At 53.8% G+C, this 14,751-nt stretch overlaps 2 protein-coding genes across 3 annotated transcripts in view; one reads left to right on the top strand and one right to left on the bottom strand.

Annotated features, from left to right (window-relative positions):
- Positions 1–10,626, top strand: part of LOC117646517 — a 28,027-nt gene extending 17,401 nt beyond the window's left edge. The window contains exons 10-30 of one of the 2 annotated variants that reach the window (XM_034387527.1): positions 277–450; positions 552–756; positions 932–1,048; positions 1,129–1,248; positions 1,340–1,493; positions 1,579–1,788; positions 1,864–1,949; positions 2,025–2,173; positions 2,260–2,463; positions 2,541–2,741; positions 3,495–3,651; positions 3,740–3,855; positions 3,935–4,074; positions 4,153–4,279; positions 4,353–4,512; positions 4,957–5,028; positions 5,398–5,549; positions 5,628–5,801; positions 6,744–6,935; positions 7,784–7,957; positions 8,505–8,713. In XM_034387527.1, the coding sequence (XP_034243418.1) occupies positions 277–450; positions 552–756; positions 932–1,048; positions 1,129–1,248; positions 1,340–1,493; positions 1,579–1,788; positions 1,864–1,949; positions 2,025–2,173; positions 2,260–2,463; positions 2,541–2,741; positions 3,495–3,651; positions 3,740–3,855; positions 3,935–4,074; positions 4,153–4,279; positions 4,353–4,512; positions 4,957–5,028; positions 5,398–5,549; positions 5,628–5,801; positions 6,744–6,935; positions 7,784–7,957; positions 8,505–8,713 (3,293 nt within the window). Of the gene's footprint in view, positions 1–276; positions 451–551; positions 757–931; positions 1,049–1,128; positions 1,249–1,339; positions 1,494–1,578; positions 1,789–1,863; positions 1,950–2,024; positions 2,174–2,259; positions 2,464–2,540; positions 2,742–3,494; positions 3,652–3,739; positions 3,856–3,934; positions 4,075–4,152; positions 4,280–4,352; positions 4,513–4,956; positions 5,029–5,397; positions 5,550–5,627; positions 5,814–6,743; positions 6,936–7,783; positions 7,958–8,504 lie in introns of both variants that reach the window. The other variant, XM_034387528.1, reaches the window with a different exon arrangement.
- On the bottom strand, positions 10,623–14,354 carry LOC117646519 (gastrula zinc finger protein XlCGF26.1-like). Its single transcript, XM_034387531.1, has 4 exons — positions 14,200–14,354; positions 13,349–13,676; positions 13,144–13,259; positions 10,623–13,055 (listed from the first exon to the last, which is right to left on the bottom strand). The coding sequence occupies exons 2-4, from the start codon at positions 13,672–13,674 to the stop codon at positions 11,590–11,592; spliced, it is 1,908 nt and encodes a 635-aa protein (XP_034243422.1). The 5' UTR covers positions 13,675–13,676; positions 14,200–14,354; the 3' UTR covers positions 10,623–11,589.
- Between the last annotated feature and the right edge of the window lie 397 nt (positions 14,355–14,751).

Here is a 14,751-nt window from a genome sequence, read left to right as displayed (position 1 = left end):
GCTCCAGCAGCGCGCCGCGTGGGCTCACGGGGTTGGCGGCGAGCCAGCGCGCGGTGCGGCGAGGCCGAGGCCGAGGCGCTAAGGCATCGGCGGCTTAGCCGATCCACTCGGCCCTGAGTGGCTCATCAATTGAGGTTCATTTTGGTGGGGGGTCTTCGTCTTCCTGGTGGTGGTGTGGATGGTGCACGTGGCATGGCCGACAGCATGGTGGCATGGTGAGGGTGACGGTTGTGATGGTTGCATGGCGGTGGCCCCCATGGCGCACGATGGTTGCAGCACGGTGTAAGCGCATGCCCCGCGCGCCCCGCAACGGCTACGTGATCGCGCCCAAGACGGACCACGGCATGCGGGCCCGCTTCGCCTGCCGGGACGGCTACACGCTCAACGGCACGGACGTGACGGAGTGCTCGTACGGCAACTGGTCGAACGAGGTGCCACTGTGCGACGAGGGTGAGAACGCCCACGACGGCGGCACAGCTCCAACGTGCTCTTAACGGCGTACTCAGGAGGAGGGCGCCGCACCGCTCTCACGCTCCGCCCTGTGTTCGCAGTGTACTGCCCCTTCCCGGGCTACGTGGAGAACGGCAAGGTGATGCTGGTGGGCAACATGGGCCTGTACGACTACCGGCCCTACGTCCGCAAGGTGACCAACAACAAGCAGATCATGTACGACTGCGACCGCGGCTACGTGCTGGCGGAGGGCCCGCCCGGCGCCACCTGCATCGGCGGCGAGTGGAGTCCCCAGCAGCTGCCCAAGTGAGTGTCCGCGGCCGCCTCGACGGCCACGCGCCTCTCGCCGCTCGCCGCGCCCCGAGGGCCGAGGCTCGAGGTGCGCGGCACGGTGACGTCAACGCCGCGCGCCAGCCCGCCGGCCCTTAACAGGCTTAACTCGCTGGGAGGCTGACTGCGTCGTTGCCGTTGTCGTCCCCAGGTGCGTCCCCGGCAAGCACCCCCGCCTGCGCTGGAGCCGGTCCGTGCGCCGCCGCCGCGCCGCGCTCTTCGCCGCCCGCCTCAAGATGATGTCATCGCCGCGCTGGAGTGCCGACAGGTAAAACATGTTGAAGGCGTACTTTTTCGCTCTATGAAAAAAAAGGCGCGCGGAACACTCATTTTGAAATTGGCCCGCAGCGACAACAACGAGAGCAACCACGTGTCCGGCCACCGCCAGCACACGCGCCTCACGGCCGCCACGCCGGCGCCGTCCGTGGAGTTCCAGCCGTGGGGAGCCCCCGTCATGGACCACGACAAGTAGGCCGCCAGCGTGCCCTGCCGCCCTGCCGCCCAAACCGGCCGAGGCGTCAGGCGCCCCTAACCTCGCTCTGACCTTGCTGCCCCACAGCGTGCAGGACAGCAGCGCGATGCAGCCGTCTGCCGCCAGCCGCGACATGATGGCGCGTTTGCTGGGCAAGAACCTGTCGCCGGACAGCCACGCGGCCTCGGACTCGGCGTCCGTCGCCGGGGACCCCGAGCAGAGCTACAGCGACACGCATCCCGTAAAGACGGCGACCCCTCCCGCTGTGCGGCTACTGGCTGAACATGACCTTCGCCCGATCTGAATGCGTCGTTCTCTCTCCACAGCTATACGGGCGCGCGCAGCCGGCCCACAACGGGGCGGATGGCCCCCGCGGCATGCCTCGCCTCGTGTCCTGGTTCACCGCGGACGGCCGCACCCGCGAGCACGCCCGGGCCGAGCGGGCCCGTCGCGCCGCCCTGCACCAGGACCCCGACCACGAGGACGACGACGACGACGAGGAGGAGGACTCCAACTCGGCGTCCGCCACAGACGAGGCGAGTTTTGGACTGGGTTTGAGTTTCCGCGGTGCTCCGGCAAGTTTGACAACCACGCTTTGTTGCTGCCCGCAGGCGTCATCTTCGTCGTCATCGTCCTCCTCCTCCGAGGAGAGCCTGGACCATCACGCCGTCACCACCGCCGCAGCTAAGACCAAGAAGTGGGTGTCTGCGCCGTTCGCAGCCCTCTCTACAGCCATTCTCGAGACTAGTACACTCTTCTTCTTCTCCCGCAGGAACGAGACAGTGCTCTCGCGGCAGGCACGCGCCTCCCGGACGCGCGTCGGCCCCCAGGTTATGCGCGCCAACCGGCACCGCGGCGGCGACCGCCGCAAGAGCACCAAGACCAGGAAGGACTCGACCAAGAAGACGTCGCCGGGGAACAGTACGTTGCGCGGCGGGCTCGCCGACGTCGAGGGTACACTGGCTCCGCTGACGCCGGCTGACGCGCTCTCCTCCGTCGTGTTGCAGCCGTGACGTGCGAGGCGCTGGCCACCGACCAGTACACGCACGTGGTGGTGACCAAGCCGGGCCGCGACCACAACGACTCGGCCTCGTCGGGCTCCACGGTGCAGGTCTCGTGCGAGGTGGGCTACCAGCTCAGCATCGGCGCCAACCAGACCGCCAAGTGCGTGCGCGGACGGTGGAAGCCCGCCAAGCCGGAGTGCATCATAGGTACACTGCAAATAAAATTCCTTTAAAAACCCAAAATAAATTTGGGAAAACCTTTTTTAACCCCGCTGTGTCCGCAGTGCCCTGCCGCATCCCGGAGACTGAGCACGCCATCTACCGGCGCGTCAACGACTCGACGTTGCTGATCGAGGACACCGAGGTGAGCAGCGACGAGGAGGTCAAGTTCTCCTGCATCAACGGCTACAACCCGGTGGGGGCGCTGCGCTTCCGCTGCAAGCACGGCGAGTGGGACGTCTCGGAGCTGCCGTGGTGCGAGCCAGGTAACTACTAGGAGTAACTACTGGGAGTAACGACGCAGGGTAGGGGGTAACTGCCGCCACGCGCGGCGACGGCGTGGGTGCGGGCTCTCGCCCTAACGTTCTGTAGTTGGCCTGTAGCCGCTGCCCCCCGCAGCCACCCCGCCCCCTCCTCCCCCGTGCCCCCCTGCAGGCTGCCGCCCGTCCGCGACGGCCAGTACCTGCGGGGCTACCGGGCCGGACTGACCATCGGCCCCGGCTCCACCGTCAGCTACCTGTGCTCCGGGCTCACCTCGGGGCTCACCTCCAACTCCGCCGTCTCCACCCTGGAGCTGACCCGAAGCGCGACGTGTTCGCGGGGCGGCCTGGTGCCCGCGCCGCACTGCCCAGGTACAGCGTGGGTTGGCTGCTTGCGTTGACCAGTGTGCCAGAGTGCCGTGCTTGGTGTGGTGCTAACGCGACTAACCCGGGCGCTGTCTGGACGCAGTTCCGGCGCTGACTGCAGAGTGCGAGTGCCAAGTAGCCTTCGGGTCTTCTGCCTAACAACGGATTTGGAATGCTGGTGGCGGGGAAGCAGGAAGACTTGTTGGGAGTTTCCTAGTGTCGTGGGCCGGGCGGCCGGGCGGCCCCGACCGCCTGCGAGGTAGGCACGCCAGGACTGTGCGGGACAGCCGCGCGCAGCGGGCTGCCTACCCGCCGTTGGTCGGGCGCTCCGCTCCAGCCGGCCGCTGCTCCGCTGCTCCGCTGCTCGCCCTCATGCTCGGCGTGCTCTTGCAGGCGAGGACACGCACTACCGGGGCAGCGACTCCGGGAGCGACATCGACCTGTTCGGGGAGGTGGACAAGGGGGACCGGCGCTCGTGCAACCCGCCCAGCAAGGTGCAGGGCTCGCTCGTCTACGTCAACGGCCACCCCATCAAGGACAGCGACATCAAGTGAGTCTCGGCGGTTGGCGCGGCCGGCGCTGCTGGCGCCAGGCAGACTGGCCTTTCCCCCTCGACTGCTCCGTCTGTCTGTCCGCAGCTTCCCGGACGGCACCGAGGTCACCTTCAACTGCATGGCCAGCATCATGGGCGAGAAGTCGACGTGGCGCGTTCTGTGCGAGGATGGCACCTGGCTGGGGCGGTCCCTGAGTTGCGGTAAGGAACGCAGCGCCGCGCGCCCCACTGCACGTAGTCAGTCCGTCAGACTAACGTTTAACGCTCGCTGCCGCTCTAGACATGGAGGACCTCGCCGACAGCAAGATGCGCGACAACACGACGTGCACGCTGCGCAGCACCGAGCCCAACGTCGTGTCCTTCCACAACGACCAGCTCATCACCGTGGACGTGGTGGAGCTACCCGCCGGCGCCGTGGTGGTGAGGCACACTCGGGAGCCCGGTGCCGGTCAAAAGAATCCTCCGAAGGTGAAAACGGTTTCTGGGTTCATTTTTCAGGTGTCGCGTTGCAGGGACATCGGCAAGTACCAGCTCATCGGCTCCAGCCACAGGCGCTGCGTGAGCGGGGAGTGGGACGGCCAGAAGCCGGTCTGCTTCGGCCTCAACCAGGAGAACGACTATGCCCGTGAGTCCCTGACGGTCTAACTTTAAGAAAAAATTGCATGACAGCACAATAAACGCCAACGGTTTGCCGGCAGTGGAGAAGCCCCCCACCATCCTGTTCCGGCACCGCCTGGGCCCCATCGCGCAGAGCAACGACGGCAAGCTCATCGTGTACCCCGGGGTGGTGCTGCACATGGAGTGCCTGTGGATCCGGCGCTTCGGGACGCCCAAGTGGTCCGTCAACCACAGCTACAGGTACGCCTCGTTAACTCCAGTGTCTCTTCCTTTTCACTCAAAATACGCAATCATTCATGAGACGTCTCAAGTCTGCATAGCCTACTTTGCTTCGATGTCTAGGATAGAAAACGTCTAGTGTTGTCTCGAGACTCTGTCGAGTAGATTTTTGTTAATACTAGACTTGAAGTTCGATTTCATGATTAGTTTACGCTCGAGAGAGGGGAAATTCGAGGTTACTTTTCCCAGAGGGGTTCCCAGATATGTCCCCCTGTGGAGTGGTTTAGACAGTGTCATTGCTTGCTTGTCCTTATTTTAGAATGTATACACAAATACATTAACGACTACAGTGCTCTGCATGCTAATCGTGTTCTTATTGTGTGGTAAAATAATGTGTGGTAATGATCTGTGTGGTGGAGCGTGGAATGACTTATTTTGTTGTTATTGTTGTTGTTGCTGTTGTAGCTCCAACAATTCAGCTGTTATCGTTCTAACTGACTCCTTGAACTCGACTAACGCAACTGATACGCCACAAAAGTAAGTGGTTTTCGTAGCGGTAGAAGCATGTCACTCCATTTCCATCCCCTGTACTGCACTCAAAGTCCATTGCACTTGTGTCTCACTGTCTGTGCAAAGTAGCGCGTTTTTCTGTCCCCTTTTCTCGGCGGCATCCCCCTTTGAAACAAACGTAACGTAACTGTTTGTTGACGGCTCAGTGTTCACTCTTAGAGTTCCGCCACCCGACCCCACCCCCACAGCCGCCGTCCCGAAGCAGTTGTTTGGAGCTCCACGGCATCCAATAGGTGCTTCGCATGCCACTGTCTTGGTTCCATTCGATACTAACGGTAGCCAGTGGGTTGGCGTGGCGAGGACGGCGTGTTGACGTGTGCGTGCCGCGTGTTGCAGGGTGTACCCCACAGGCTGGAACTCGGAGGACGGGCGCGACTCGGCGCTCGAGTACCGCCTCAGCATCCTGCACGCCAGCCAGGACGACTCCGGAGAGTTCACTTGCACGACGCCCACCCGCCACACCCACGCCGTCACCATCGAGGTGAAAGGTGAGGCCAACGTCGCGAAGGCCCTTTTCTGTGCCTTTTTCAGCCGTTGTTTTTGACACTCTTTTGCTGTCCGCGCAGCCGTCAACTGCCCCAAGCTGCCGGAGAAGCGGGGCCTGGTGTACTCGGCGACGCACACCAAGATGAACTCGCGCGTCTCCATGTCGTGCCCCGGCGGCAACTCGCTCATCGGCGCCTCGGAGATCGTCTGTCTCGCGTCCGGGAACTGGTCCGCCCCGTTCCCGGTCTGCGAGAGTGAGTCACTAGGTGCTTGAGCTTCCTTCTTACAAAGACCTCCCCACCCTGTCCGACTCAAGGCCAAGGCAGGCCAAGGCCAAGAGACCAAAGGGGTGCCTCGCCTCGCCCCTGTTTAGTGCTATTTCTTTGCGTTGTTAACACTTTTTTAATTAAAAAAAAGAGTGGGCAGAGGCCAGGCACTTTTTCCAGTAAGTAAACAAAAAAAAACTCTGAACGATGAACATCCTTGTTGTGTATCTGTGTGGTGGGAGCCAGTAGGGGTGGCCGCCCGGTACGGGGGAGGTTCAAAGTTCAGAACGTGTAACCTGCTGAGCAGCTGGCTGGGTTTCAATGCGTCCATCCGCCCTGCCGGCCCCTCGGCGGGTCCCGCTGCAACACTGCCCTACTGCTTCGCGCCCTGCTTCGCCTCCTGCTTGTGCGCGCTCCGTCCAGAACGTCCAGCCCGCCGGTTTGGCGGTCCGCCAGACACGCCCTTGTGGGGCCCCTTGCCCCCCAATCTGCATACCCCAGCCCAGCCCAGCCCAGCCCGCCGCGTCGCGCCCTTGGAGCCCCTCGTCGTGGGCAGCAGGAGCTCGTCCGCGAGACGCTCGACTCGCAGCCCCGCGTCTCTCCACGCCCCGTAGGCCTCGCCGTAGGCAGGCCGCCGCACATGCCCCGCGCCCCCAAGCCCACGCGAGGACGACACGGTGAAACTGGTGAAACCTGGTGAAACCCAGCCGGCCGCTGCCTCCAAGGCTGCCTCCCCCGTGCTCGGCGGCCCCGGTGCCCCGGTCAGCAGCGCTGCCACGGCATCGAACTTTGTTTTTCCTTCTCTCTCTAAAGAGCCTGGCTCGGTGGCTCAGCAGTTGGTACTGGTGCGGCCGTGGCCGGGCCTCGGGCCGGACGCTAAGCCGCTGTGCCTCGCCCTGCCCCTCTTGATGGCGTGCCCCGTGCCCCCAGGCGTCGAGTGCGCGGACTTCGGCGTTGGCGCGCGTCCGGCCGTTGACGCCAACCTCCGCGTGTCCATCCTGAGCCGCGGCGTCGGCGGCCAGGCGGTTTTCTCCTGCCCGGCGGGCTTCGGCCTCGTGGGCCCGACTCACAGCGTGTGCCAGGCGAACGGCGAGTGGGCCGGCCCCTACCCTACCTGCAAAGGTGCTCCTGCTGCTCCTGGTTCTCCGCGACCGAGCATGACCAGCATGCGTGGCACGCGCAGCACGCGCATCGAACGACAACGTCTGCCGCGACATCTGCCTCTGGCACGCCCGCCTACGGACGGTTAATATGTTTTGCTCAGTTTCCAAATTTGTGTTAGCGCTGCGTTTTTGGTTTTGGCGCACTTTTTCCTTGGTCAGTTTGGTGCTGGCCGCGAGGGGGGACGGCAGCACAGAGGCTGGCGGACGTTAGACGCCGACCTCGGCGGCTCAGTGGCTGCACTGGCTGGCTCGTCCGCCGAGCTCTTTGGGGCTCCCTTTCTAGTTCATGCACGCTGCTGGCGAAGAGGGTGTTTTTGGCCAGTCCCCCGCACCAAGGTGCCACGCCGCCCCGCAGCCTCACACTCTGTGCTGCCCAGCCGCTGCTTCGGCGTTTGCTCTGGTCCGGCTGGTCTGGCCGGTCCGACTGGTCGTCGCGGTTTCCCGGTACGTACGCTGTGCGGGCTGTGCATCCCGCTTGGAAGTCTCTCGCTTCCGCCTGCTGTCTTATCTTTTACCACTGGGTTCTCGCGACAGCGGTAAGTCTTCTCTTTTGCTTTCTCTTCGAATCGCTCACGTTTCTCCGCCTCTCACTCTGTTTTTTCGGGGGAGTTCAATAACTATACGCCTGAAGGCTCGTGGTGAGCGGAAACCGAACGCCCTCGACATCCTTCAGGTGCCGGGGGTGTTCAATTACTAGAAACTGATGGCGTGCAGCAACTGGCGCCTTAAAGTGTACAGTTATCGAACGCCCCTGAATAACAGTGTGGGCGCGCCAAGTGTCTAACGCCGGCCGTCCCTCGGTTGCAGTGGTGAACTGCGAGGCGCCGGGCACCCCCGACCACGGCTACACCACCGGCCAGGGCCCGCCGTACCGCGCCGGCGACATCGTGCAGTTCAACTGCAACCCGCAGTTCATGATGGAGGGCCAGCCCATCATTGCCTGTCAGGAGAACGGGCGTTGGTCCGGGTCCGTGCCCAAATGTAAGCAGCTGGCCGGCTAGGTAGGCTACTAACCCACCCAACCCCATTCAAAGCATGGCCAGGACCGCCGGGACCGCCAGGACGTCGACACGAGGACTCGCCCCACCGTCAGGATGATGTGGCCGTCGGCCGATCCTGCAGTGACGCAGCTGTCTAATTTTCACTTGATAGGACAAATTCACGACTAAAAAAATGTCTGTGACTGGTAGGCACTTGGCCATTACTGTGGGGCTGATAACTCTCCAAACGCTTGACAGGAACGGAGCCCATCCAAAGCAATAATCAAGTAAAGAAACCCTCTTCTTGTAGTGTGTCTCTTCGCTCCCATGTTGTAGGCTGTCGACGTAGTCCGTACTGTCGCTTTGTCTCCCAGTGTAGCTCCTAGGCCGCCATTGACGTTGTTTAACGAAGCTTGCTAGATGGACAGGCACCGCAGCTGTGTGGACGGAGTGCCCGTGCTTCTGAATTTTTGACGGTTGGAAGTTGAAGTGGTTGCCGCTTGTTCCCCTGCCGTGTGGTGATGGTCGCGCGCCTCGTGCTGTTGCAGGCGTCCAGGCGTGCTCCTACCCGGGCACGGCCATCTCTGGCCGCATGTCCGACGTCAAGTTCTACTACAAGATCGGCGAGACAGTGACATTCGACTGCGACGTGGGCCTCGAGATCCGCGGCGTGAGCATGCTGCGCTGCATGCGCAACGGCAAGTGGTCCAACGCCATCCCGGTGTGCGTTCCCGCCGGCTCCGGAGGCAACCGGTAGCCCAAGCGGTAGCCTCGCTCCCCGCTTTAGCCTCGCTCCCAGCTTCCAGCGCTTCCAGCTCCCAGCGCTACCGGCCTCGCCGTGCTCGCAGCGAGGGACGAGGGCCCAGGGCGCCGCAGGGCCCCGCGCCCCGCACCCCGAGGCAGGAAGGCCTTTACGGCCTCCTGGAGGGCGCGACCATCGAGCACGTCCCGGCCCGCGGTGCCCCGCGGTGCCCCGCTCGCTCTGGGGCCGACCACCGCGCCGCCGCCGCCGCCACCGCCGCCAGGGCGCCACCAGCCGCCACCCGCAAGCTTCCAGGCGGGACTTCCCCGCCCCGCGCAGGCCGAGAGTGCGAGAGAGTGTCGCCGCCACGGAGTCCGTACCAGGACACACGGCCCCAGACGGCTCGTCTGCCCTGACTCGGTTCATGCACGCTGCGTGCGACCCTTGACCCGAGTCGGCAGGCGACTTGTCCAGCCCCTAAGTCGGCCACGAAGCATTGCAGAAACCTCACAAAGCGTTTCGACTCGATTGTAAATTTTGAACGATCCCGTGTTTGACTCGAACAAATTACGACAGAGCAAAAGTTAACAGTGCAACCAAAGTATTGGCCTTTTCGTGCGTTGCTTTGTGAAAGGTTCTGCAGTGGGGGGTGTGCTATCGTTCCTATAGTTTCGGATGACAGACCGTCACAACTCTCTCTTTCTCTCTATCTCCCGCTCTCCACCTTTTTCGGAGGATAATTCTAAGCCTAAGGTTAGTATTTTATTGACATATAATTCTCCCAACCCACGCAGCCCTTCGACCTTGTATTAAAGTTTTCAATGAGCCATGGCTAAGCAAATTGCAACGTATCATATCAACTTCTTATGCTGTTGTTTTTTAAGCCATTATTTAGAAGCGGAATTTGATGTGATTTTGGTACTGTGTTGAATGTGGGCACATCACTTTTTGACTGGAGTCAAGTTTATTCACAGTATCTCCTCATAAAGTAAAAATGGCCTTGGAGCAAGTGTTATGTCACAAATCGTGGAGTGATAACTTGCGCTTTCTAGAATGAAACAATTTGTCTGGAGTCTATTGTTGTAATTTATGTTGTTTTGTTGAAACGAATGTGTCTTTCTTTCTCCTGAAAAACTGCAATCATTTTACAGCAATTTCTGCTGTATAATTTAAAATAATTTTAAACAGCCCTTACTCCCAAATCACTTTGCTCAATTTGTGTTTCTTCACTGCTGCCATTCTGGAAATAAACTATTTCCACTTATTAAACCATGCACAAACATGTGTCAGACAATAACAAAGGATAACATCTTTGTCCCAACATGGTGGGTTTGAATTCTGCTGGTTTCTTATCTTGATACAAAATATTGTACTTAGTAAAACTATCCTGTATGTAGGCCTAGTATTTTAGTCAGTAATGCTCACTGTCTCCACATCAAAAGCACTTTGATGTACCGAAATAGGACTTCTCTGTCTTTCAAGCAGCCTCTATATAAATTTAATAAAATGTCATTCCTGCACTTACTTCCAGGCTAAATTCAAAAAATTGAAGTGGCTGGAAATATGTGCATCTGTTGTAGACGTAACACTTAGATTAGCATGCCTTCAATGAGTAGAAGACATTGTTGTGTAGAATTTTGTATGTTAGGCTAAGGAAGAAGCTTTTTAACTGTGAACAACAAATCTGGGATTTGAAGGAACGGCTAGGTGGAAGAGACTGTTTCCAAGCTTCTAAAGTGTGGCCCTATTGTTAAAACCTTAGCCGACGTCAATGCCTCAATAAACAGCAGAGTGTGATCAAATGTAAAATTACTGCCCAGCTCACCACTATATTGTGTCAATATATGTGAGCAATTTCTTTTCTCTCGACTTTTGTAAGGACATGATATGGCTGAGAAATATTAAATAAAGGAGCTGTCCTAAATTGACAAGTATTTCACACTTTATTTCTAGACTTTTGACAAGATTCATGGCTACATATAATGACACTTAAGAGGGACAATTAACAATGTTCACAATGAATAAAATCTTTGAAAGATTGAGCAAGACTATCAAAGTTGGTAACATATTCACCATGTAACAGAGTGACTAATAAGGTGGTTGATAAAGATGTCAGCCCTAAAATCCTTTACACTTTAACAACAAAATACTATGACCATTAACAATTTTACTGCTAAGACTGAAAAAAAAAAAACACAAAAAAACAACCAAAATAAAAGAACAACCTAACTGAATAATTTGAATATGCAAGCGGGGATAAACTATATTCAAGCAACTAACAAAATAATTGGTGTAAAATCACAACAACAAAAAAGAACAAACTTTGTTACATGAATCACATGGCAGGTTTTGGCATTGGTATCAAACTAGTTAAATTCATTTAAATATATAGATCTTTAAATGAAAAGAGACAAGAGTCTTTATCCCCTGATTATAGCTGGGTGATTCAACTACACAAAAACAAACTGACTACATAAAGTGACTAAAATATTGCAGTCTTACTAATGACGAACAGTGCACATGTCTACCTACCAACCCTAAAAACAAACAGAAGTAAAACGACAAGAACATACAAAGGGGCACGTCAAACCAGCTCTCAATAGTAAGCCTGACTTGATAAACTAATGCAGAAAACAAGTGCCAATATGGCCTTTGCTCATTTTAAATAGTTGAGATGATAACAGAAAGATTTTTCACCAGAATAACTGCAAAAGTCTATAAACTGAATTTGGTTTTTTTATTCAATTTATTCATTGGACTAATAACTTGATACCAAAAATCAACATAAAAATACATCATTCCAATTGAAAAGTGGAAACACATTCTAACTATCCCATGACCAGGCAGTGCAAAAGCTTTGAATTGACTAATTAACTTACACATATTCAAATTCAAGCTAAATTATTGTGGGCATCATTCTTCACATTTATAAGTTTCAAAGATATTTTTCCATTCCCAAATGAAAGTACCCCAGTTTCCTTCAAGCGCTCAGCAATTTTATCACCAAAATTATCTCCATGGGTGGTTTGGTAATTCACTTCATTCTTCTTAATTGACACAAATCCTGTTTTTTTCAAACGCTCAGCTATGGCTGCTCTGAAAATGCTTGATTCCTTTGCCATTTCGGAAACTCTCTTGACAACTGAGACCTCAGCTGTTGGAACATTGCTATCAGCTGTCACTGTAACATATCCCCTTCTTTCAAGCTGCTCTTGCTCAATTAAGAAACGAGGTGGTCTTCCCCCTGCAGCCACACCTGTCCTCTTCCCTCTTCCATCTTGATGGACTTTCATGTGTTCTTTTAAATTACTGCTCTTCAGGAAACAACGACCACAAATGTCACACTCAAAAGGTCTTTCTCCTGTGTGGGTCCTGATGTGCACTGTCAAATTGCCTTTTTGAGTAAAACTCTCCCCACATTCAGGGCAAGTGAACGGACGCTCTCCCGTATGGATTCGAATGTGAACTTTTAGGTCATTCCCTCCACGAAAGCTCTCTCCACAATCCGCGCATTTGAATGGCTTATTTCCAGAATGAACACGTAAGTGACGCTTCAAAGGCACAACATGGCCAAATTCTTTTTGACAGTGCAGACATACAAAGACTCCTGTATTTTTACACATGGAATCTGGTGGTTCAACTTTGTGTTGATAACGCATATGTGCCTTCATTTTATTGAACTGTGGGAATTGCTTGAAACACAGATAACAGGGGTGATTGTCACCCTCCTGAACTCTCATGTGGTTATTGAAGTTCTGTTTCTGTTGGAATGAGTGTCCACAATGTTCACAATAGTATTTGTGGCATTCTGCACTGCTACTAGTATGAATTTGGCGATGTTCCATTAGGTCATCTTTTGTAGCAAATCCATCCCCACAGTTGAAGCACATGAAAGCTTTGTCACCAATATGACCGTTCAGATGGATCCTCAAGTAGCTCTTCATGGTAAAACGTTCTCCACAAATAGAGCATTCAAATGGTCTCTCAGCTTCATGAATTTTCAGATGGAGCCTGAGAAGGAAAATGGAAGAAAATGTTTTCGAGCAATGTTTACAATTGAAGGGACGTTCACTGGTGTGCTCTCTTCGATGAGTTGTTAGGCAGCTTGATGTTGCAAAGCGTTCCCCACAGTCGACACAAATAAATGGTCGCTCTCCAGTATGGATGATATAATGACGTTTCAGATGGCAACTTTTGACAAAAGCTTTACCACATTCGTTACAAATGTGTTGATGTTCTGATGTGCCTTCATCAGTTTGTTCACCAGCTGACACATGATGGCAGGTTGTAATGTGGTTTTCAAGAATTTCTAATGATGAGGAAGTAAGAGGACACCATGGGCAAACATGAACCCCTCCTAGTAGTAAGAAAACAATTAAATTAAATTTAAAAATTAGAAATTTTGCAACAGAAATTAAAATAAAATGTCAAAAGAGTCAACATACCAGATGTAATAGTCCCACCTGTAGCCACGGTTACCTCAGGTTCTAGACATGCTAGAAGGGAATCAGTTGGGCGTGGAGCGTACACAGCCTTTAACTTGGAGTTAAGTTTCTGAGATCTAGAGAAGGTCAGAATGCAATCCATTACTTAAAAATGTGATTATATGAAAAGGTTTTAATAATGTCAAATAATTATATAAAAACTTACAGCTTGGCTATAATGCCTTTTGGTTTCAATTGTTCTGCATGCAGAGGTGGCTCTTCTTCTGGTGCCTCTAGGCTACTTTCATGGTCTTCATGGACGTCAATGTCCAGAAACATCCCAGCAAACTCGGAACCATCATCTTGTTCTGTATCACTCCAGTCTTCAGGGTAGTTGGGGAAGCTGGCTTCATCTTCAGAACTTATATCTATTGCCTTTGGTTTAGAGTTGGCTTGAGAAATTCGTAATGACGACCGTGTGGGTCTGCGAATAAACTGATTTTGGGAGGTTTCCATGGCTTTTCCAGGTTGCAATGTTTCTTCCCCAGACATGTCTGCAACAAATCGTACAGAAATGTAAAGAAAGAATTGTGACAGTCTAAATCTGAATGCAGTTGAGCATGCAACAGTTGAGAAGCAACAGGTACACTCATAAAACACAAATTGTGTTCTAGCGAGGCAAGCTGAAAAAACCTTAATTACCACTTAGAGCACATTGTATGTAAAATAAAAACAGATTGATATGTCATGCTTTGTGTCATAAAACTCCTAGTAAATGTTCAAAATTTAACTAAAATAACCAACACAACCTCTAGCTTATAACTTCAAGGCTAACCCGCTTGGCCCGTCTTGATTGAGAGCTTGATGAGAAAAAAGGTATCTTAACGAACTAGACAAACATCATAATAGTTTCTATGAGCGACTATGTTCATCCCTAAAAACGATTAAAACAATCAGCCACAATGCTTTGTTATGGTTGTGATTAAGTATGAATGACGATTAATTCCATGCAAGACAAAGTTTATAGCCAAAGTTCAGTTCATTTAGGTTTGAAATATAACATCAATTATCCCTTACCATTCAGTGCGAGCGGTTACATTTCGTCCCTTCAAAAATAAGGGCTTCACTCCATGACTCAATGTAACCAAGTTCCAAGTTCCAAATTCTAAGCAGAACGGAATGAAGTTGCTATGAGAAGTTGTTGGCATGGCAAAAAAATCTCTATGAGAAATTACGCGATACTGAATCTAATGGGACTTAGTGACCCTATGGGACTTGTCCTATGAGCTGTTCAGAAGATTCGGAAGTTAGAACACTTGCGAAGAAAGTACGGGCAGAGTTGCATTTTGGATTCTCGAAGGGTACTAATTTGCTTGTGAATACAGAGATAAATGCTTACAATGGTATCCAAACCAAACTCTGTTAAAAATTTCAAATTTGCCGCTGAAACCACACCAACACAACAATTATACTTGTGAAGAAGCGTGGTCAGCGTGGTTAAATAATTCATAGATGGCATGATTCTTGAACCTTTGAAAGGTCTTCTGTCAGCACAAAATTGACATGTTGTCACAGAGCCGGTGGCTTCGGGGCATATGTAGTATTCACTGGTTTTTCTGGAAGGTTGAG

Source organism: Thrips palmi, unplaced genomic scaffold, assembly GCF_012932325.1.
Source record: "Thrips palmi isolate BJ-2018 unplaced genomic scaffold, TpBJ-2018v1 HiC_scaffold_19, whole genome shotgun sequence".
Taxonomy (NCBI): domain Eukaryota; kingdom Metazoa; phylum Arthropoda; class Insecta; order Thysanoptera; family Thripidae; genus Thrips; species Thrips palmi.
This window is presented reverse-complemented; position numbering and strand designations above follow the sequence as displayed.

Bases quoted from the DNA above. Each gene is read 5' to 3' on its own strand.
- LOC117646519 (XM_034387531.1), bottom strand. From the start codon at position 13,674: ATGTCTGGGGAAGAAACATTGCAACCTGGAAAAGCCATGGAAACCTCC. The intron at 13,260-13,348 runs GTAAGTTTTTAT...GACCTTCTCTAG, and splicing joins AAAGGCATTATAGCCAAGCT to ATCTCAGAAACTTAACTCCA. The intron at 13,056-13,143 runs GTATGTTGACTC...TCTTACTACTAG, and splicing joins AGGTGGGACTATTACATCTG to GAGGGGTTCATGTTTGCCCA.